This window comes from Meriones unguiculatus, chromosome 14, assembly GCF_030254825.1.
Source record: "Meriones unguiculatus strain TT.TT164.6M chromosome 14, Bangor_MerUng_6.1, whole genome shotgun sequence".
Taxonomy (NCBI): Eukaryota; Metazoa; Chordata; class Mammalia; order Rodentia; family Muridae; genus Meriones; species Meriones unguiculatus.
In genome coordinates, this window is record NC_083361.1 from 31,242,742 (window position 1) to 31,265,586 (window position 22,845).

The window sequence follows — 22,845 nt, forward strand, 5'->3', positions numbered from 1 at the left end:
ATACTGGACAATTTTGTCAATGTGTTGTCTTGTTTTTAGGTCAGCTGTACAAAGATCCATCCATAGCAGACTGGGATCAGCAGCAGCGCCCACTCACAGAAACCGAGTCATGGATTATATCCTTACTTTTCTGTCTTTCTCCTTGTTTTCCACCCACTTAACAACATCTACTCCTTTATTAGCTACATTTTTAATAAAGTTGTTCAAATTTATTCAATTTTCTTAATAGTGTTTCTTTGTAGTAAATAATGTATTAAAATAGGAGAAATTTAAAATGTAGAACGACATAATCTCATTTCCATTTAACTTATCCTTCTTAGCTTTCAGTCTTCAGTATAAATTTTTATTGAAAATACTATGCACTTTCCTGGAATACACAAGTAATTTCTGTTTTGCTAGAATTTGTAAAAATCTGTAGCACCTTGCGCCTCTGATCCCATCACATTAAGGAAAAAAACAATTGAATTCTAAGTCTTACCTTCCAGCTTCATAATTTTCTCAGTATTTGCTTTATACTTCTCATAGCCTAGCAAAACTCATCTTTTCCAGTCTCATGATGATGATCATGTAAGTCAAAGTGGATCTTGCCCACAGGAAAAATGTGAAGTTCAATTTGAGAAAATATTTCTCGTATTTTTTAACAAGTTCAATAATATACCAACAGAACTAAGACTCTTGCATATCCATTAACAGTAACACAGAGATTTTTAACACCCCTCTAAGTCTCTGTAACTACTGATATTTACATCATGCATGTGTATTAAATGTGTATGCAAATATGGCTAGAACTCAAGCCAAATTTTATAACTATGTTCTCAAAACCCAATTTAAAAATGGAAAATTACCAGAATTTTGAGAGTTATACTTACTCTTGGATATGTATAACCTAGGTAATATTTGCATAGTATCTGTTAGAAAGGTTGACTCCATACATTAACTTAAGGTCGGTAACTTGAAGACATCCTCTAGATGATGACAGTGCTGACATCATTAGACAGGCTTTGCTGGAGTGTACACTAGGTGCAGGATGCAAAACAACAGTTCTGGATCTACACTCCTCTGTAAAGACAATTATACTTCAAGGATCACTTTTCTTATCTGTAAACAGGTTACTTTGTAATGACTATTATCATATATTCATTGTAAAACTGAATTTAAAAGCCTCAGAATTTTGGAGACCAACTCCTTACATAAAAAGACCTACTTTCTATCTTTGCCCAGGCAATTTATCCACAAAATAAAATAATGTTGCTATTTACCTAGGTTGTTTTGAGAAATAAGTGAATTCATATATAATGACTAATGTTTAGCCTGACACATAGAAGGCACAAATACACACACACACACACACACATACACACATAGCATAAAGGCAAAGATTTTGACAGCTTACAGAAGTTTATAGTAGCAATGATTATTCCTATCACAAGTGATTATCACACAAGTGATATACAAATGTATAAAGGTAAGAGGTAGTGCAAAGAAACAGAATTTAATATTAAGCAATCAATTAAGCATCATGTGATAGATGGTAAGTGTGCCATGAGTAAAGGAAACATCACAATTTTCTTGAATTCAAAGAGAGTCTATGAATCTAACAGATGCCTTCCTCAGAGCATCCTTTACATCTCTGTTCCTCAGACTATAGATGAGGGGATTCAGCATAGGGATCACCACTGTATAGAATACAGACAGCACCTTGTTCTGTTCAGTAGAATAGTTCGACCTGGGCATCACATAAATGAATGTGATGGTCCCATAGTAGAGTGTGACCACAATGAGATGAGAGGTGCAGGTGGAGAAGGCCTTGTGGCGGCCCTCAGTGGAGCGCATCTTCAGTATGGTGATAAGAATATAGATGTAGGAGACAACTATAACAAGCACTGTCACCAAAAGAATGGCGCCAGAAGAAAAAGAGGGGATGATGTCAATAATGGAGACATCTGAGCAGGACAGTTTCAGCAAAGGAGAGAAGTCGCAGAAAAAGTGGTCTATCTGATTTGGTCCACAGAAGGACAGATTTAACAAACAACCAGTAAATGTCCAACCATTCATGCAGCCACCAACATAGGAAGCTGCCAATAATAGAAAACAGACTCTGGAGGACATGAGTGTCGAGTAGAGGAGGGGTGAACAGATGGCTATGTAGCGATCATAAGCCATGGCAGCCAGTAGGAAGCACTCAGCTGACCCAAATGACACTGTAATACAGAGTTGGGCCTCACAGGCAGCCACAGGTAAAGCCAGCCCATGCCCAAGGAGTTCCACAAGCATTATAACTGAGACTGAGGTTGAATATAAAATGTCTACAAAAGCCAGGTGCCTGAGAAATAGGTACATGGGTGTGTGCAACTGGAGAGAAATTCTTATCAGTGTGATGATGCCAAGATTGCCTGCTAAGGTGACAATGTATATGCCTAGAAATACACAAAAAAAGACTATACACAGTGTAGGGTCTTCTGTTAGTCCCAAAATAATTAGTTCTGTTACAGCAGTGTGGTTATCAGCCTCCATCTTTTACGTGAATTGTTCCTGTTGAAGAAAATAAAAAATATTTTTATTTAGAATGTTTTCAATTTATACATTGCTAGTTAATTTGATTGTCCTCACAACGTGTGGGTTTTCTCCTCTGCTCAACACATAAATATTGTGTTCTTGTAATTGTGGTTTTGTCCCTCTGTCTTTGAAAGAAATGAGAATGATGAGCTTCATTCTCTGTCATTCATCACTTTTTGCATGTACTATTTCTTAAATCCTACTACTCAATACTTCACAATTAGTATCTCTATACAATGGTCCAGCTCTGTAATTTTAATTATCTATTTATTCGCATGATGCTCATTGTTATTGAAAATCTCACAAACAACTCTCACACTGTGTTTCCATACAAAACTAATCCTTTTCTTTAAGCACTCCACCTATATTTTATAGCTGAGTGATATCATTCAGCTTCTCCTGTCTTTAATTCAGGAGCCTTCCTAGCCTTTTTTCATTGTACTGTATATAATAAAATATAATTGCAGCGGGGTGCAGTGGCACACACCTATAATCCCAGTACTCAGGGAGGCAGAGGCAGGTATATATCTGTGAGTTCAAAGCCAGCCTGGTCTACAGAGCAAGTCCAGGACAGCCAAGGATACACAGAGAAACCCTGTCTCAAAAAAATGTATTTTACATTACATATTTATTTACATTACATATATATTTATATTACATTTATATTGCATTCCATTCATTTCCAAATTTTACAGCTTTGTTAACACAAAAACACAGCTGTCACCCCAAAGGTCACAGAACTAGTTTATTTTGGAGTCAAATATAAGTGATCATGGTCCAGGAACATGGAGTCAGGTTGCCCTAACTACCATTATCCTACGTGACAACAGTTTTATAAGGATTTTTGTAGTTACAGAACAACGGGGGGAAAAAAGCCATAAATCAAGTCACTTTACAAATGTATCTGTGGAAACATGGTAGGTAGCTCAGAAGAAGAGTGGGGAAATCTCTGTTATAGGTCAGCTGTTATCTAACTACACCCTTAGCTTTGGGGTTGGTAGAGGCTAATAATCTAAGAATACATACCTATAGATTTTGCATAACAGAACAAATATGTTATATTAGATGCAGAAATGGTAAATGAATCGCAATTAATGGGTATATGATAGCCCAAGAATATTTAAGGTAAGTTTATTTTTTTTTTCAGTTCACATCCTCATCTCTTTTTTGTAATCACTGTGGTCAAAGCTATGGCTTTGTATTTTGCTTTCTACCTTTGTATTTTGCTTACATTTTTTCCTCTCTTCTTTCATTGTTTTTATTTTATTTTTCACAATAATATAAAATGGTGATCCCTTTATTTATAAATTTTTTCAGTACTTTCTCAAATCTTCATAATATAACCTCATTAAAACAGTGCACAACACACATGTCCTTGAACATAATCTTGTCTCTTAGGGTGTTTTTGCCCACTGCGCACACCAAGGCAACTGTTCTCTGTTTTGGGTGATTTTTCCTCATTTTTTGACATTATTTTCTCTATAAAGCCTTCTCTGACTCCTATGGATAGATTAGATTATCTCTCTCTGTGTTATAAATATCTCATTTGAGGACACTGGGCTTTCCTTGATGGCCTTTGGTCTTTCATTCTTCTCAAACAGCATATAGCCCCATCAATAGAGGTTTTATATTCCTCATACAAACATACAGTGCTTGGGCATAAAATTGAATTTAAAAGTAGTAAACACAGGCACAAGCAGTGAACTGAATAGGCTCTGGGAATCAAGATATGAATATAAATTATGTCTCCTGTCAAGAAACACAGGTTTCAGAGAGAAAAAAGCCAATGAAATAACACTACCATAGTACTATAAAGAATGGTTCTTTATTCTGATTTTTAAAGCATTATATAAAAACATTGGAAAAAATCGAAAATTCAAAATAAACAACATACACATCAACAATGAGAAATTTGGTACATTTATAAGTCTTTCCCTTTCCTTTAATACATATCAACTTGCATTTTAATATATAATATATACGTATACACATGCATTTACACACACATACACCAACACAGTATGTTGCTGTGTCTCACAAGTTAGCCTCAAATCTCAATCCTCCTGTTTCAGCTTCATGAAAGATATGCATTACAATTATGGGTAGCCACAATGCTCAACTTAGATATATTTTAATAGTGCTATATTTAGTTAAAGTGGAACTATAAGAATTTAGTTTACATTATGAATCCTTACCCATATAATTTTTGAGATATGCATGATAAGCATGAGTAAAACATAAATTAAATGATAACATTCTTTTCAGATATTCATCTTTTACAATTGTAAACTGTCACATCTAGAAAACCCAGAAATATCTCAACCACCATGATACTAACATGAAAAATATGATAAGTTATTATAGTCATCCCATTCTTACTTGGTTCTCTTAGGGCAGTAATTCAAAACACTTATCTTTTGGGTTCCAAGATAGGTTTATTGTCTAATTTTCAGTAATGGAAGCCACTAAGCCAAATCACTCCCTATAGCTCATTGCTTTGTAGCATTCTTTGTTATTAAAGAGTTTATGGTACTGCATACCCTGATATGAAATACTTCAGGGATATGAAATACTTCATGGAACCTATGTCATTCTCCTGGGCTTGATATCCAGAGCACTGTAGTCTACATTCAATTATTTCTCTGAATGAATCTCCCAATAGCATATAATCCCATCCAATTATATACTTTTCAAGACTCATGACAAAGGATGCTATGATTATCTCCTCATACTAGATATAATACTCATGGTATACAATTTTCTGGTGACAGTGTTTACGCAGCTTTTGGGGATATTTAAATTTTACCAAAAACAGTAATATCAGTACTAAATATATTTCAAATATATCAATTCCTTAAATGTTTTAATTGTTTTTTTAGTAAAAATAAGCATTTAATTTCTTTGATGATTCTTCCTGAGTCCATCCAGTAAGTTAACTGTGAAGAACAATGAATCAATAATTAAATATCTGTAGCCTATTCAAGAATTTCTTCTATCTTCTCTCCTCTGCTTTCTGACTGTGTTCAAAGAGCACTAGTAATAGACAACTTACTACCTCGATGTTAGCTCTATTATTAAAACTGTTTTTTGTTGTATTAACTGTCAATATGCAGTGGTACAAACTATTTCATGCATGAGATACTTGAATATAGCTACCATGCCTTCATGGCCTTGTCTGTTTCAAAAGGAAATATTCACAATTTCTTAGAAAAATCATTCTAACTCTATCAAGTTTGCTGGGTCCTTTGCCATCTCTCTCTTCAGACTCTGAAGTACTTTGGTCTAAAGAACAAGAGTATGCACAACAGACCATCTGTGCTCTGTGCTTCCAGCATTGATGTTCAGTGGTGACAATCCCACTTTCATATACCAGTATTAGGAGTCATTCTGTGCTGCCTGCAAAGTCCTAGGAAATGGAGTCAGACAAGGCAGCTTGCCAACTCTGTTAACCTGCACATGGCAATCTCTTCTGCTCCCAGTTTTGTGTGCTCAGTGACATTATTTATCCATACACTGCAGCTTTGTTTTGAGATTAAAAGAAATGGTATCTACAAACCAACAGAGGTATTTTGTCATAGAGCTGTGCTAAATAACTTTTTTTCCTTTTATAAAAAGTAATTTTTTTTTCTCACATAACATATCCCTTCCTATAGTCCTCCCAGTTCTGTCCACCTCTCCTTCCATCTGGATCCACTCCATTTCTGTCTCTCATTAGAAAACAAACAGCCATTTAAGGAAATATAATAAGTATATTATAGTATAGTATAGTATAGTATAGTATAGTATAGTATAGTATAGTATAGTATAGTGGATAAGATAAAACAAAAACTAACATTGAAATTGAATAAAAACAAACAAAAGGAAAGAGCCAAAGAGAAGACTCAGAACCCACTCATTCAAACAATCAGGTATCCCATAAAAACACTAAATTGGAAGCCACAGTATATATGCAGAGGACCTGGTACAGACACATGCAGACCCATGCAGACCCTGTGCATGCAGACCTCCATCTCTGAGTTCATATGAACTTTGATCATGTTGACTTTAAGGGTCTTGTTTTCTTGATGTCCTCTATTCACTAGGGATGTTACATCTTTCTGCCTTTTCCACAAAATTCTCTGACCCATGAAGGGAGGGATTTGTTGGAATTAAATAAAAATGAAATATTGGTGATTTCAATTGTTCCATGTTTTGAAGAGAATAACTTTCCTTTCCACATACTAGGGCTTCTTATCATACATCTCCATGTAAGCACAGTCTCTAATGCATGCCCAGGTCTGGACTAAGATATTCTTATGTGTGCTTGCTGACCCCTACTTGCCCTTCTCTCTCTCCCTACTAAATACTTAAGTTCCTGACCTGTAGACTGGTATTTTTCCTTGTCACAGTGGGTCAGAGGCTCTGACCACTTGAATACCCTTTCTCCTTACTCCATCAGTCACTTGTGATGATAACTACAGGGCATAGGACTAGACACCCAATCCAATCTAAGTATCAGTCTTTTCCTCCAGGTTTCTGAATTCATACTCTTAGCTCTCAAGCTTAGCAGGGTTTTTGGGTGCAATAGACCCATATTTTCTAAGGTTTCAAGCTCCATCTAGGTTGGCTGTCTGAGGAACACTATGGGGCCTCTCTTCCCACCTTCTTTAGCCAATGAAAACCCTTATCAGTAAAACCCATGGCACTTGCACTTACCATTTAGAAGCAGAGTTGTGACAGTGAATTCCAAAAGAGACTTTATGAAGGTGTTTTCCATTTACTTTTATAAAATCTTAGAGGTTGAATACAATTTGAACTATTGAATACTTTCACTGGGGAAGGAAACACATGCAGTGGGAACGATGATGGATGTCTTTGAGCATATGAGGGGAGAGAAAAGTAACTCAGCAAACATGGCAAACCCTTGGGGCTATTGCTGCCTGTCCCTTTGAGAGACAGGGCCTCATTTTTTTTTCTGTACAGAAATAATATCTGAATGAGGTGACTCATTAAGGCCTGGATGACCCTCTCTAAGGAGCACCTACACGCTTTGATGCATTTTGGAATTTTTTTTCATTGTTTACCAAAAGCCAATGAAATGATTTTTGGGTTTCTCAGAAGAATATAAGAAATTCATAAAAAAATAATTAATTTTAAAAATTGAAGTGAGCTAGTGTAGTGATGTAAAAAGACTTTCCAATTAAACTTTAAATCAAATTGAAAAGCCATGTTCAGAATGAAGGATAAATTAGTAAATAATAAAAATATTACTTTCAACTACTGTTCATTTTCCTGAGGAAAAATTAAGATAATGCTAGAATTCTGTATATAACATGCACTCTTTTTTAGGTAACTTGAACCTATTTCTTCCTACAACTTAATAAGCAACTTAAGAAGGCCTTCCAAGGCATCTGAGCATCCACACTGCAGTGCAGGCAAGAAACCAAGCACATTAAATACTTGACTTAATTCACTCAAATGTAAGTGTTTGATGTTGGCATCCATCATTTCTACAAATATTTGATGAAATCAGAATACAAAGTACCTAAAATTGATTTATTATGCTCTACATAACTACCATTGTCTGCCCTCTTATTCTGTGCCACGTATTTATTTCATGCCTTCTCTAGGATTATTTGTCCACAAGTACATTCTTCAACAAAAAGCCATCAGAGTATTTTTCTTTTTTGAATGAAAGTAAGGCATCACTGTGGAACTTGAAATGGTCCTGTAAGGCAGCTCTAACTTCTGTCAAGTACATTCTAATACCTACAACTTGTAAAAATAAAGGTACCTCTGACTATAGACTCAGATCTACAGACCTTACTTTCATTTCAATTATTCACCAAAACTATGATATATTTTCAGTATCTCCCAAACATACACTGACAATTCTGACTGCACAGACACGTCACAGTCTTCCATTTAGATGCACTCCCATGCATATTAAAAAAAAGAACGGCCTTCCAGCTACACCCCTCCAAGGCATATATTCAAAACAGGCTCAAGTACACAATAAGGACATTTGCTCAATGATGTTTGTAGCTGCTTTATTTGTAATATCCAGAAGCTGGAAACAACCCAGATGCCCCTCAACTGAGGAATGGATACAGAAATTGTGGTACACCTACACAAAGGAATATTACTCAGCAATAAAAACAAGGAAATCATGAAATTTGCAGGTAAATGGTGGGAACTGGAAAGGATCATCCTGAGTGAGCTGTCCCAGAAGCAGAAGGACACACAAGGCATATACTCACTCATATAGACATATAATATAGGATAAACCTACTAAAATCTGTACACCTAAAGAAACTAATCAAGAGGGAGGACTCTTGCTAAAATACTCAATCCCCATCCAGAAAGTAAAGAGGATGGACATCAGAAGAAAAAGAAAACAGGGGACAAGTTAGGAACTTGCCACAGAGGGCCTCTGAAACGTTCTATCCTGCACACTATCAATGCAGATGCTGAGACGTATGGCCAACCTTTGGGCAGAGTGAAGGAAATCTTATAAAAGAAGTGGGAAATACTAAGATCTAGAGAGGATGGGAGCTCTACAAGGAGAGCAACAGAACCAAAAAATTTGAGCACAGAGGTCTTTCCTGAGACTGATACTCCAACCAAGTACCATGCATGGAGATAACCTAGAACCCCTGCACAGATGTAGCCCATGGCAGTTCAGTGTCCAAGTAGGTTTCATAGTAATGGGAAAAGAGACTGTCTGTGACATGAACTGATTGGCCTGCTCTTTGATCACCTCCCCCTGAGGGGGGAGCAGCCTTACCAGGCCACAGAGGAAGACAATGCAGCCACTCCTGATGAGACCTAATAGACTAGGATCAGAAGGAAGGAAAAGAAGACTTCCCCTATCAGTGGACTTGGGGAAGAGCATGTGTGCAGAAGGGGGAGGAAGGGATGGACTGGGAGGGGAGAAGGGAGGGAGCTACAGGGGGGATACAAAGTGAATAAAGTGTAATTAATAAAAAAATTTAAAAATGAAAGATAAAAATGTAAGTTCTACTACATCTGCAGACTCCGTGTGTATGTGTGTGTGCCTGTGTATGTGTATGTGTGTGCATGTGTGTATGATTGTATGTATATGATTGTGTGTACTTTCATGTGTGTGTGTTCATGTGTGTGTTTATGTGTCTGCTGGAAGGAGCCTACATCCTAACATCAGCGCTGTAGACCGTGTTACTAGAGTTAGACAGCCACTCAAAGAATAGCAAGAACCCATATTCCCTAGAACCCTGGTATCAAGCTCATTGCCATGAATCCCACTGTGACCCCAGAAATTGTTAATAGAGTATCTATACATTCACTAAGGAAGGGGAAGGATCCGCTGGTCCTATATCCCACTACAAAAGAAAAGTAACTCAAAAACTGTCATTTATATAAATTAAATTAAAGACATTAAAGTTCTAGTGCTAAGGTAAAAGAGATACTTTCTTTGGGACAAAAAGTCCTAAGTACAGCATTAGAACCATAAATTGTAGAGAATTTCAAAATATAAAATGCTTCTAGTTGCTCTGAGTTTGTAAATTCTGAAACCATATGTTGTAAATAATTAAATCTTTTTCTTCGTGTCTACAACTATTTTCCTTCTTCAACTGGTATTCAAGTCCACATAAATTTTAAAATTAACTTTAAGAAATTTACAAAATTTCTCCAATTTCATCATAATTTCAATGACAATATGGTTAAATTTATTTCTTATAATTGCACTTTATATTATCTTACTGATTTTTAAAGATTTATTTTATCCTTACAGAATGCCCATATGAATGCAGGTGTCTTGGAAGTCCAGGAGAAGGCATCAGATCCCTTTGAGGTGGAGTTACTGGCAGTTATGAGACACCAAATGTGGGTACTGAGTATTGAACTTGGGTCCTCTGGAAGGCAATACAACATTTAACCACTGGACCATCTCTTGAGCCCCTTTCTATATTAAATTTAAGGAAGAATACAAAGTAACCAGTGGTGCTATGGCATTTTTGTACAAATACATCATTATACTTTAACCTTTATCACCCAAATACTTATTCTCTCCCTAGTGTCCCCTCCTATTGGTCCTTAATCAACCTCTAAACAGTCCCTCTTTCTGCTAGAATGTCCTATCCATTCTGTTTTCCTCTCTTCACCCCCTGCATCTCTCTTCCCTTAAGATTGTTTTTCCCTTTCATTGTACCCCGTTCTGCTTTCACATCCCATACACATACATATACACATAAAAATACACCTATATCAAAATTAAATATAGATCTAATATATGCAAAAATGTAATATTTGTATTTCAGGATACTAAGTAAACATTTTTTTTAGTTATCTCCTTCTCTGTCCGTATTGCAAATGGCATTATTTCATTCTTCATAATTAAAAAATATAAATGTCAGTGTATGCATATGCAGGCTTGTGTGTGTGTGTGTGTATGTGTAAAACACATTTCTGTGTCCATGTTTATCAACACCTAGATTGATGCCGTAGCACAGCTATTTTGAATTGTGACATGATAAAGACCAGCGTGTGAGTATCTTCTTAGCATGTTGATTTAGGTTGCTCTGACATATACCAGGACTTGGATAGATGGGTCATATCAGAGTTCTAATCTTGAGTTTTTAAGAAAACTCAACAATTGATTTCCATAGTGATTACCCAAGTTGACTTTCACTGTGATTTGCTTTCTTCACTGAAACCAGGATGAGATGGATTTTCAAAGCAGTTGTAGTTTCATTTCCCAGATATTTGTCAACTATTTGATATTTCTTCTTTTATGAGCTATAAATTGAATTCATTTGCTTTTCTATTGACTGAATGGTTTGTTTTTTCAGTGTTTAATATTTTACTTCCTTAAAGAGTCTGGATATTAATCCTGTGCCTGCTATGCAGTTGGCAATGTTACTCATTCTGCATGAGGTCTCTTCACTCAGATAATCATTTCTTATGCTATGTCACAATTTTTACAATACCCTTGGTACTTCTAATGGGTATCTACTGTGCTACCACTGTCTTTCACAGAGTTCTTCATATGTCTGTTTCTTTATTGTAGTTCTCTAGAAGTTTTAGGTTTCAGGTCTCATGTTTGTATCTTTGATTCATTTTGAATTGAATTTTTTGCAGAAGGCAAGTATGGTTTCATTCTTCCTCCTATGGAAATCCAATTTCTCCAGCATGATTTGTTAAAGAAGTTTGTTTTTGCCAGTCTATTTTTTGAGACTTTTGTCAAAATTGGACTGCAGTAGCTATGTGCATTTGTTTCTGTATTCTTCATTTTATCAAACTGATTTATACATCTGTTTCTATTCCAGCACAATACTGGTACTATGACTCTGTCATATGATTTGAGGTTATTACAGTGATACCTCCAAGATTGTTCTATCAGTCAAAGATGATGGCCTTCCCCAATAGAAAGATTCTTCAGTCAAGGACACATGTGTTGCTAAACTCCCCTGCTAGAACCTTCAAAAGCAAGTCCTCAAAATAAAGCTATAGGGATCTCAATAATTGGACAATAAGATTATATGAAATCTAAAGCTTCTCCATAGCAGAAGGGCTGACATCAGAGCAAAGAGATAGCACACATAATGCAAAAGAAGTCAAGGTAATAGACATGAAAGCAGAAGACGGTATTAATTCTGGAGGAGAGTCGGGAGAAAGCACCAAAGAAGGAGAGGATAGTAAAGGTGGAGGATAAATTTGAGCAAAGTATAATGATTCATACATACAAAAACACATAATGAAACTCATTACTTTGTATGTTAACTATAAAAAGTAAAAAGGGAGGATAACACAAAAGGTTGTATCTAATAACATAAATTTTATAACAAATGATGTTGGCTTTGTTTTAAGAGATATTTATTTAGAATTTATGCTGTGCAAACATTTTGACCATATTTCTATTTCTTGGTCTGCATTTAAAAGAAACAGTGATACAAGGAAGCACTGAGAATGGTATAGTTGAACCAATAGTTATAAAAAAATCTTTATATGAGTCACTTCAAAGCATGAAGGGGATTGAAACATTCATGAATTATCTCAAAAACATTTGTAATTAAAATTGTTTAGAGCAATGCAAAAAGAACAGCACATATGGAAATTAGGAACAAGGAAAGGGGTTTTGATTCATCTGAAAAGGGAACATTAGCTTAGATACAATGTTGGCTTTGTAAAAAAAAAGTGTTTTTAATAACTGCGTTGATGTCTAACTTGGGAGTCCAGTGTTCAGAGTGAAAACACATTTATGTGAAAACGTCAGTAATGAACTAAAATGTACATCACTTTTACAAGAAACAAATGTCACATCTCTTTCTGTAGCACCCTAAGGCATGACTACAAAAGACAAAATGAGGCTCAGGACAGTAGTTCTAAGCACCTGCTTCTCAGAGATGTCACAGATGATCAGAGCCTAGCCTATGCTAATTACAATTATCCAAATCAAGTTACAATACCAATTAGATCTTTGCAATTGTGATACTGCTTCTTAGTAATGAAGAGAATGAAGCTCCTGGGATTTTAAAGAATATCTCAGCCAGCAAAGCATATATGAGACAAAAAAAAAAAAAAAAAAAAAAAAAAAAAAAAGCACCAATTTTCTTGTCTTACTGGATTTTCTCCCACTGGAGTCTCAATAGTATGCTATTAAAGATGAATGTGTCTAGTTATGAAGTATTTATGATCTAACATCACAAATGATCCCAAGTCCTGCATAAGAAAGTCCTGCTATAGGAGGATGATTCCCGGAGCCTGTTCTTGCTGTAGTATTTGACCATAAGGTAAATATCCAATCTTTCTTTTATGTTGATACATAAATGTTCCATGTGGAGGCCTCAAGTGTTCTTCTGAACTAGTCAGTCTCAGGCAAGAATACCACCTCCACTTCTTTTATTAAACAACATCATATGTATTCCTTGAGAATTTGATACAATGTCTTTTATCATATTCATCTTTTCCCAGACTTTCTCCCACCTCCATACTTAAGCAATTCATATTCCCTCTATCTCTCTCTCTCTCCTCCCTCCCTCTCTCTCTGTGTGTGTCTGACTCTCTCTCTATTTCTCTTTTCTGTCTATCTCTGTCTCTGTATGTGTATCTGTCTCTTTGTCTATGCCTCCTCTCTCTCTTTCTTATTTTTTCTAAGCCTAGCCTCTCTAGTTAGTGCTGGCATAAACTCCTGGGTGTGGTGCCTGTCATGGGTGTGATCTATATACTAGGTGTCACTTCATTGAAGAATACTGACTCCTGCACTCTCAGAAGTAATCAAATGCCAATAACAGCTCAACTAGTGGTGGGACTTTGTGCTCACCTGCCCTCCTCCACACTGGGTTCTTTGTCTGTCTTGAGCTCACACATCTCTTGTGGGTGCTATCACAATCACTGTAAGTTCATGTGTGCATCTGCCTTATTGTGTCTAAAAACACTGCTTTCTGGAAGTCATCCACTTCCTCTGGCTCATAATCTTTCTGCCCCCTCTTCTGCATAGTGCCCTAAAACATTGAGGGAAGGGATATAATATAGATGTTTCATTTAGGGCTGAGAACTTTGAAGTCTCTTATTCCCTGTACATTGTCCAGTTGGAAGGGGGGAGGGTCTCTGTGTTAATTACCATCTACTGCAGGAAGAAGTTTCTCTGATGAGGGTGAGTGATGTGCTGATCTGGGTATAGCAATAAGTTACTAGAGGTCATTTTATTATTTGTCCTTTTAGCTAACTCGCTAAGCACTACTTAAATACAAGTGGTAGTGACTCAAAAGCCTACACCTACATTCATCCATGAATAGACACTTAAATTACTTTCTTATCTTGGCTACAGTGAGTAATATTGAGAGAAACACAGAAACATGATACAGCTCCAACATAACAATTACTGTGGATACAAACCCAGAAGTATAGTCACTGCTCCATACAGAAATTCTACCTTTAGAGCATTGGAAATCTCTATATATTTTTCAAAATGACTGTGATAAGTTAAAATCCAAAGCAGACTGTGCACAAATGTCATCCTGGTGATTTAATTTAATTTAATTTAATTTAATTTAATTTAATTTAATTTAATGTACCTAATGATTAGAGATATTGAATGTATCTTTTGTTTTATTACCTAAGTTGGCAACCCATAAATTCATAGAAAATATATTAAGATGCTTTCTAAATTATAAGCTATCTTCACTTTACTGTTCTGCTGATTCTCTTCATTAAATTACTCATTCAGTTTTTATTAAATTAACTGATTTCATGAATTTTCTTTCATATGAAACAATCTGATTCTCCCATGTGGCTAACATAAGCATCTTGATCTTTTGCTAACATATTTCCTAAGATACTATAATATAATATTATATAATACATTATTTTGTTCATTCTGCACAATTCTTAAAGTTCAAATAATGACCTCATATAGAATTTTTGCCTTGCTTTTCTCAGAATTAATCTCCATGTGAAACGTCCATTTATAATAATCTGTAATTATATTAGCTAGCTGGTGTTAAGCTGCCCCAATAAATTCACTTGGAAATTTAGCGTGAGCTAACACAAAAGCCCCATGTCTTACTTCCAGTGCATGCACAGGGTAGTCCCTGTTCTCACACTTGAATTCCTGACTGGTGTGAGGTGCCACTACATTGAAGGTGTTTCATGTGAAAGGTGTCACTGTGGGGAGGAGGAAAGAGTTGCTCACTGGCACTGCAGCTTGATCCCGAGAAAACACCATTCCCTTTCACAACAGCTTGGCATGCATTGCCCACAGTGGCACATACTACAAGAGGACTAGGAAGGGTGGCTCCAATGGGACTGAGAAATAGGGTTGAATTAGGTACAGTACACATACATCTGCCATTTCCACCATTTGGGAGGTCTCAGAACCTTCTGTGCATTCATTACAGCTCCTGGCTTGATCAATTATCACATCTGTGAGTGAGTCCTGAGTTCTTATCTGGGTTACTGTTCAGTTAGTACCTGTGGCCTTAAGGTAAATGATGATTAATATTCTGAAATCATGCATGATGAAACTTGGTTTGGGAAAATTTGGGGGATAAAACGTCAGACCAAAGTGAGACCCACATTTATTTTTAGTGGGCTAAATGTGGAATGGAGTATAACAATCACAGGGTCACTTAGTGTATTCTGATAGCCACTATTTTTTTTTTATTTCAATAGGAACCATCTCAAAAATGATGGAGACTGGAAACCACACAATGATAACAGAGTTTGTTGTTTTGAACCTAACTGAGGACCCCACCCTTTGTTGTATCTTCTTTATACTGTTCCTGGGGGTCTACCTCACCACTATATTGGGCAATGTCAGCATTGTTGATCAGAAGCAGCCCTCAACTTCACACTCCAATGTACCTCTTCCTCAACCACTTGGCCTTTGTGGACATTGGGTACTCCAGCTCAGTCATGATTGTGAGTTTCCTCAGAGAGCGAATTGCCATCTCTGGCTGGCTGCATAGTCCTGCTTGGCTCTGATGTGGTCTTTGGTACTGCTGAGTGCTTCCTGCTGGCTGCCATAGCCTATGACTGCTATGTGGCCATCTGCTCACCCCTGCTCTACTCCACTCTCATGTCTCCCATGGTCTGCTTCATCTTACTGGTTATTTCCTATGTGGGTGGATGTTTATTGAGCCTGAATTTCTGTGGACCAAATAAAGTCAACCACTTCTTCTGTGACCTCCCACCACTGGTGGAGCTTTCTTGTACCCATGTTTACATTGCTGAAATGTCTCCTACCATCTCAGCAGGCTCTATCATCATCATCACCCTATTCACTATCATTGTTTCATACCTCTACATCCTTCACTCCATCCTCAAGATGCGCTCTACTGAGGGCAGGTGCAAGGCCTTCTCCACCTGCACCTCCCACCTCACTGGGGTCATCTTGTTTTATGGGACAGTTACATTTGTTTATGTCATACCAGAGCCAAGCCATTCACTCAACCAAATTAAAGTGGTGTCTGTGTTCTACACAGTGGTGAGCCCCATGTTGAATCCCTTGATCTATAGTCTGAGGAACAAGGAGGTTAAAGGGGCCATGAAGAAACTGATGATGACAATATAATCCTCATTTTGAATAAATTCAATAGGGATCCATAAATTACTAAGCACTCATCTGGGGAACATGTGTGACAAATATGTCATATTATATTATACTATTTATTATATAATGCCTATAATCTCATTTGTTTGGGTTGTGTTAATATATAAAAATCATATATGCATGTAGATATATGTACATATGTGTGTACATATATATTGAGGCCAGAAAACGTTCTCAACTGCTATTTCTCAGAACATCATCCATCTTGATTTTTTTTTTAAATACTGTCTCTCAGTTGCCTAAACCTTGCCACAAAGGCTAGGCTGATTGACCACCGAGTCTTTGTCTTTGTATCCCACTGCGATTACAAACATGCACTAAGCTGTCTAACTTACAAGCAAACTCAGATGCTTGTAAGGCAAGCACTGTACTGACAGAGCTATCTCCCCATCACCTATTAGTTATATTTTATGTTCATATACAGTCTATGTGTTATTAATATCATCTGTAATTTATCACTGTCTAGAGTCACACAATAAAATAGGTCATTTTCCCACATGTCTGCTGGGGTTCAAATTAAATGTATAGCAGGGCAAGGGGGGCACACGCCTTTAATCCTAGCACTCAGGGAGGCAGAGGCAGATGGAACTCTGAGTTCAAGGCCAGCACTGGTCTACAGAGCAAATTCCAGGACAGCCAAGGCTACACAGAGAAACCCTGTTTCTAAAAACAAAACAACAACAAAAAAATTAAATGTGTACATTTCAAGGTTAGGGTACTTTTTCTCCCCTCCAGAAATAATTAAGGGAATCTGTGGTTTTAGACTTTTTCTATTAAGAAATAAATATAGCTACATGTTATTTTGTAAATTACCATCTTGGAAGTGTTCCACAGCCAGGAAACTGATGACAATGTCTTCCATGTTCCTGTATGTGAGAGGTCTTGTATCTCTTTTTTAGTAAAGACATAATAGTTTGAAATAATGAAGGTTTGTAGTAAATACATATCAATGAGAATAAAGTCATCTGACTTTGAAATTTTCTATATCTTTACAGATTCTGGTTTGTTTATTTTTTTGTTTTACTTTTTTGATATGTTGTTGAAACGTATTTTAAGAACACTTTTTGCAGAACTTTGATGCAGCTCTATATTTGGAAGCTTCATTACTTTTGTGAAGTTTAGCTGTTTTCTGAAGCAATGTTTGCACTACCTTCTGGATGCCATGGCCTGTGATCACTGTGTGGCAAGCTGCTTGTCCCTGATCTTCTCAATCCACACGTATCTTCATTGTCTCATTTAAGCTCCCTTATCTCCCTGTGTGGATGTGTGAACGTTTGAAATTTTACTAGTTGAGTTTTGGGTTTGTACTCTAGAAACCAAAGAAGAAAGATCACTTCTGTGATGTTTCTCCTTTGCTGAAACTTTCCTGCTCAGATGTCCTTCATTGAGACCATCCCCTGCATATCTTCTGGCTCCATCACCATTATCACAGTGTTTGTCATGGCTGTCTCCTCATTTACATCTATATCACCATCCTGAAGATGTGATGTAGTCAAGACTTTCTTCACCTGCATCTTCCATCTCATTGTGTTCACTCTGCTCTATGGATCCATAGCGTTCATTTACATGGTGTTCAAATACATCACTCCACTGACCAAGACTAAGTAGGGTCCATCTTTTACACAGCTGAAGCCCATGTTGAAGTCACTCATCTTCTGAAGAAGGCAAGTGTCAGAATATATACTTAAGATCTAGTCTTTGGGAGGGGCAAGATGGCGGCGCCGGGAGGACTCTCATTCTGAGCAGCAGTACAGCAGGATCAGCACAGTGAACAGGAATCAGAACTCTCGGCCATAAAACACAGTCATTGTGTTTCCCAGGTGAGAGGATACCCCACGGTGGGGGATTCAATCAGCTTTTAACTCACCCAGCTAAACCACGGAAGAGATCCCGGTTCCGCCAGACGCTTGGCTGCCGCCCGTCAGCCCCAGCCCCGGCCCAGAGCCACAAGCCAGTGTCTCTGGTCAAGGTCCCAGACTGAACCTTGGGCACCACACTATCAGAGACTGGAATTTTCAGTCGAGAGATAACCCCAGGGTACAGGAAACGATTGGGACCGGCCTTAGGTCACCCAGACATCCCCTGGAAAAGACTCGGGCGGGTTCCATGGGCACCCCAGGAGCCAGCCCGGAGCCAGAGCTGGGGACCCAGGTTCCGGCACAGAGCCCTACCTGCCTGCGCGCCTGATTTGCCGCCGGAGATAGAAACGGCGGGTCTGATCTCAGAGCACTCAGCTCACCCCCAACCTGAAAAGATCCCCGGAAAATTACGCAGCTTAGGGAGCCACTCGGGCTCCCAAAATCCGCAAAGGCAGACACAGGCAGTTTCTGCGCACCAGACAGCTGGCAGAGACTGAGCCGCCATCACACAGCTGTGCTCCAGGCACAGGCAAATTTCTGTGGCCAGCCAGCTGGCGGACACTGAGCAGTGTGCACCAGGGCAAAAAAGACACTAGGAGTCCGTGTCTCCAGAGAATCCACGGGGAAGGAAGGAAACTGTACTGATCTAAATCACCCAATCCTTCCCTAGAAAAAGTCTAGCAGTCTAGTGGGGCCCAGGCGCCAGCACTCAGCTGTGCTCCAGACACAAGCACAAACAGTTGAGGCGCGCCTGATGTCCAACTGGGTCACAGCAGCTGATCATTAAATTTGCAACAAGAAACCCAGAAACAGGGCAGCTGCCCTCAGGACTTCCCTGGGTGAGAGGAGAACCCTCTCGACTAACAAAGACCACAGTTACCACTCAGGTCTATATCCCTGAGGTGAGCAACTCCTGAAAAAACACCAGCCATCCAGGGACTATACCCAAAAAGCTGAGAAGACATCCTTCAGGAAAAACCAGCTTTCTGCAAAGGCGATTCTCTCCACCACAGGATCCCCAGGAACCACCAGAAAATAACCCCAAACTCCTAAGATAACACAATGGGTAGAGGCCAGCGTAAAAGCTCAAGCAACAAAAGACAGAGCAATATGGCATCTCCAGAACCCAGTTACCCAGGGGCAAATAGCCCTGGACACCCCACCATAACTGAAATCCAAGAAGATGACCTAACAAGTATGCTCATGAAGATGATAACAGAGGAAACAAATAAGATTCGTAAAGACATAGAGGAAGATAAACTCAAACAGAATATTGCCATCCGTAAAGAAATAGAGGAAGCTGCAGCCAAACAGTTTATGGCCTTTAGAAAGGAAATGCTTAAAACACTGAATGAAATGATAGAAACAGAGTTGAAGGAACTAAAAGAAAAACAGGAAAGTACAATCAGACAGGTGAAGGAAGTAAACAAAACAACTCAAGACCTGAAGATAGAATTGGAAAAATTAAAGAAAACACAAATGGAAGAAATAATGGAAAGGAAGAATCTAGGGAAGAAAACAGGAACTACAGAGGTAAGCATAACCAACAGACTACAAGAGATGGAAGAAAGAATCTCAGGTGTAGAAGATACAATGGAAGAAATCGATGTATCTGTCAAAGAAAATGTTAAATCCGAAAAATTCCTGACACAGACCGTCCAAGAAATGCAAGACAATATGAAAAGACAAAACCTAAGAATAATAGGTATAGAGGAAAAAGAAGACTCCCTTCTCCAAGGCCCAGAAAATATTTTCAACAAAATCATTGAAGAAAATTTCCCCAAGCTAAAGGAGAGGCCAATTAGAATACATGAGGCCTACAGAACACCCAACAAATTTGACCAGAAAAGAAAATCCTCCTGCCACATAATAATCAAAACAGTAAGTATACAGAACAAAGAAAAAATACTAAAAGCTGCAAGGGAAAAAGGCCAAATAACATATAATGGCAAACCCATTAGAATCACACCTGACTTTTCAACAGAGAGTATGAAAGCCAGAAGGGCCTGGACAGATATCATGCAGACCCTAAGAGAACACAGATGTCAGCCCAGGCTACTATACCCAGCAAAACTCTCAGTCCTCATAGATGGAGAAAACAAGATATTCAATGACAAAAACAAATTTCAACAATACCTACAAACAAATCCAGCATTACAGGAGACACGGGAAGGGAAATTCAACCCAAGAAAGCTAGCTACATTCAAGAAAACACAGGAAATAAATAATCTCACTTCAGTAAAACAAAAAGCAACCAAGCACACAACCTGATGACCACAGCCAACATCAAAATCAAGAGATCTAACAGCCACTGGTCATTAATCTCTCTCAACATCAATGGACTCAACTCTCCAATAAAAAGACACCGATTAACAGAATGGATACGTAAACAAAACCCAGCAATCTGTTGCATACAAGAAACACACCTAAGACACAAAGATAGACATTACCTGAGGGTAAAGGGTTGGAAGACGACTTTCCAAGCAAACAGACCCAAGAAGCAAGCAGGAGTAGCCATTCTAATATCTGATAAAATAGACTTTCAACCAAAATTAATCAAAAGAGATGGGGAAGGACACTTCATACTCATCAAGGGAAAATTCCACCAGGAAGACATCACAATCCTGAACATCTATGCCCCAAATACAAGGGCACCCACATTTGTGAAAGAAACATTGATACAATTTAAAGCACATATAGATCCACACACATTAATAGTGGGAGACTTCAACACCCCACTCTCAACAAAGGACAGGTCAACAAAACAGAAATTAAACACAGAAACAATGTCTCTGACAGAGGTCATGAATCAAATGGACCTAACAGACATTTACAGAACTTTACACCCAAACACAAAAGAATTTACCTTCTTCTCAGCACCTCATGGAACCTTCTCCAAAATAGACCACATAGTGGGTCACAAAGCAAGCCTCAACAGATACAAGAAGATTGAAATAATCCCATGTATCTTGTCTGATCACCATGGAATAAAGCTGGACCTCAACAATAACAGAAATAACAAAAAGCCTACACACACATGGAAACTGAACAACTTGTTACTAAATGACAGCTGGGTCAGGGAAGAAATAAAGAAAGAAATTAAAGTCTTTCTAGAAATCAATGAAAATGAAGACACAACATACCCGAACTTGTGGGACACAATGAAAGCAGTGCTAAGAGGAAAGTTCATAGCACTAAGTGCCTTCAAGAAGAAATTCGAGACAGCTCATTCAAGCACCCTAATGGCTCACTTAAAAACCCTAGAAAAAGAAGAAGCAGACACACCAAGAAGGAGTAGACGGCTGGAAATAATCAAACTCAGGGCTGAAATCAATCAATTGGAAACAAATAAAACAATTCAAAGAATCAATGAAACCAAGAGCTGGTTCTTTGAGAAAATCAACAAGATCGACAAACCCTTAGCCAGGCTAACTAAAAGGCAGAGAGACACCACCCAAATCAACAAAATCAGAAATGAAAAGGGGAATATAACTACAGACACTGAGGAAATCCAAGCAATCATTAGGACTTACTTCAAAAGTCTATATGCCACAAAATTTGAAAATCTAAATGAAATGGACAATTTTCTTGATCGATTTGACTTACCAAAGCTGAACCAGGACCAGGTAAATCAACTAAATAGACCTATATCCCCCAAAGAAATAGAAGCGGTCATCAAAAGTCTCCCATCCAAAAAAAGCCCAGGACCAGATGGCTTCAGCGCAGAATTCTACCAGACCTTCAAAGAAGAGCTAACACCAATTCTCTTCAAACTATTCCACAAAATAGAAACAGAAGGAATATTACCAAATTCATTCTATGAAGCCACAGTCACCTTGGTACCTAAACCTCACAAAGACTCAACAAAGAAAGAGAATTTCCGGCCAATCTCCCTTATGAACATTGATGCAAAAATACTTAATAAAATACTTGCAAACCGAATCCAAGAACACATCAAAGATATTATCCACTATGACCAAGTAGGCTTCATCCCAGGTATGCAGGGGTGGTTCAATATATGGAAATCCATCAATGTGGTCCACCATATTAACAAACTGAAAGAAAAAAACCACATGATAATCTCCCTAGATGCTGAAAAAGCCTTTGACAAAATCCAACATCCATTCATGTTCAAAGTATTGGAGAGATCAGGGATACAAGGCACATATCTAAACATAGTAAAGGCGATATACAGCAAGCCTATAGCCAACATCAAACTGAATGGAGAGAAACTTAAAGCAATCCCACTGAAATCAGGGACAAGACAAGGCTGCCCACTCTCTCCATATCTCTTCAACATAGTGTTGGAAGTCCTTGCTAGAGCAAGAAGACAGTTGAAGGAGATCAAGGGGATACAAA

At 37.9% G+C, this 22,845-nt stretch overlaps 1 protein-coding gene and 1 pseudogene across 1 annotated transcript; one reads left to right on the forward strand and one right to left on the reverse strand.

The window, feature by feature from the left end:
* Positions 1-1,575: 1,575 nt before the first annotated feature.
* LOC110540253 (olfactory receptor 5P53) lies at positions 1,576-2,526 on the reverse strand. Its single transcript, XM_021627055.2, has one exon. It carries the CDS (start codon positions 2,512-2,514, stop codon positions 1,576-1,578), a length of 939 nt encoding a protein of 312 aa, XP_021482730.1. The 5' UTR covers positions 2,515-2,526.
* Positions 2,527-15,701: 13,175 nt separating this feature from the next.
* On the forward strand, positions 15,702-22,602 carry LOC110540258 (olfactory receptor 5P4-like; annotated as a pseudogene).
* Positions 22,603-22,845: the final 243 nt, after the last annotated feature.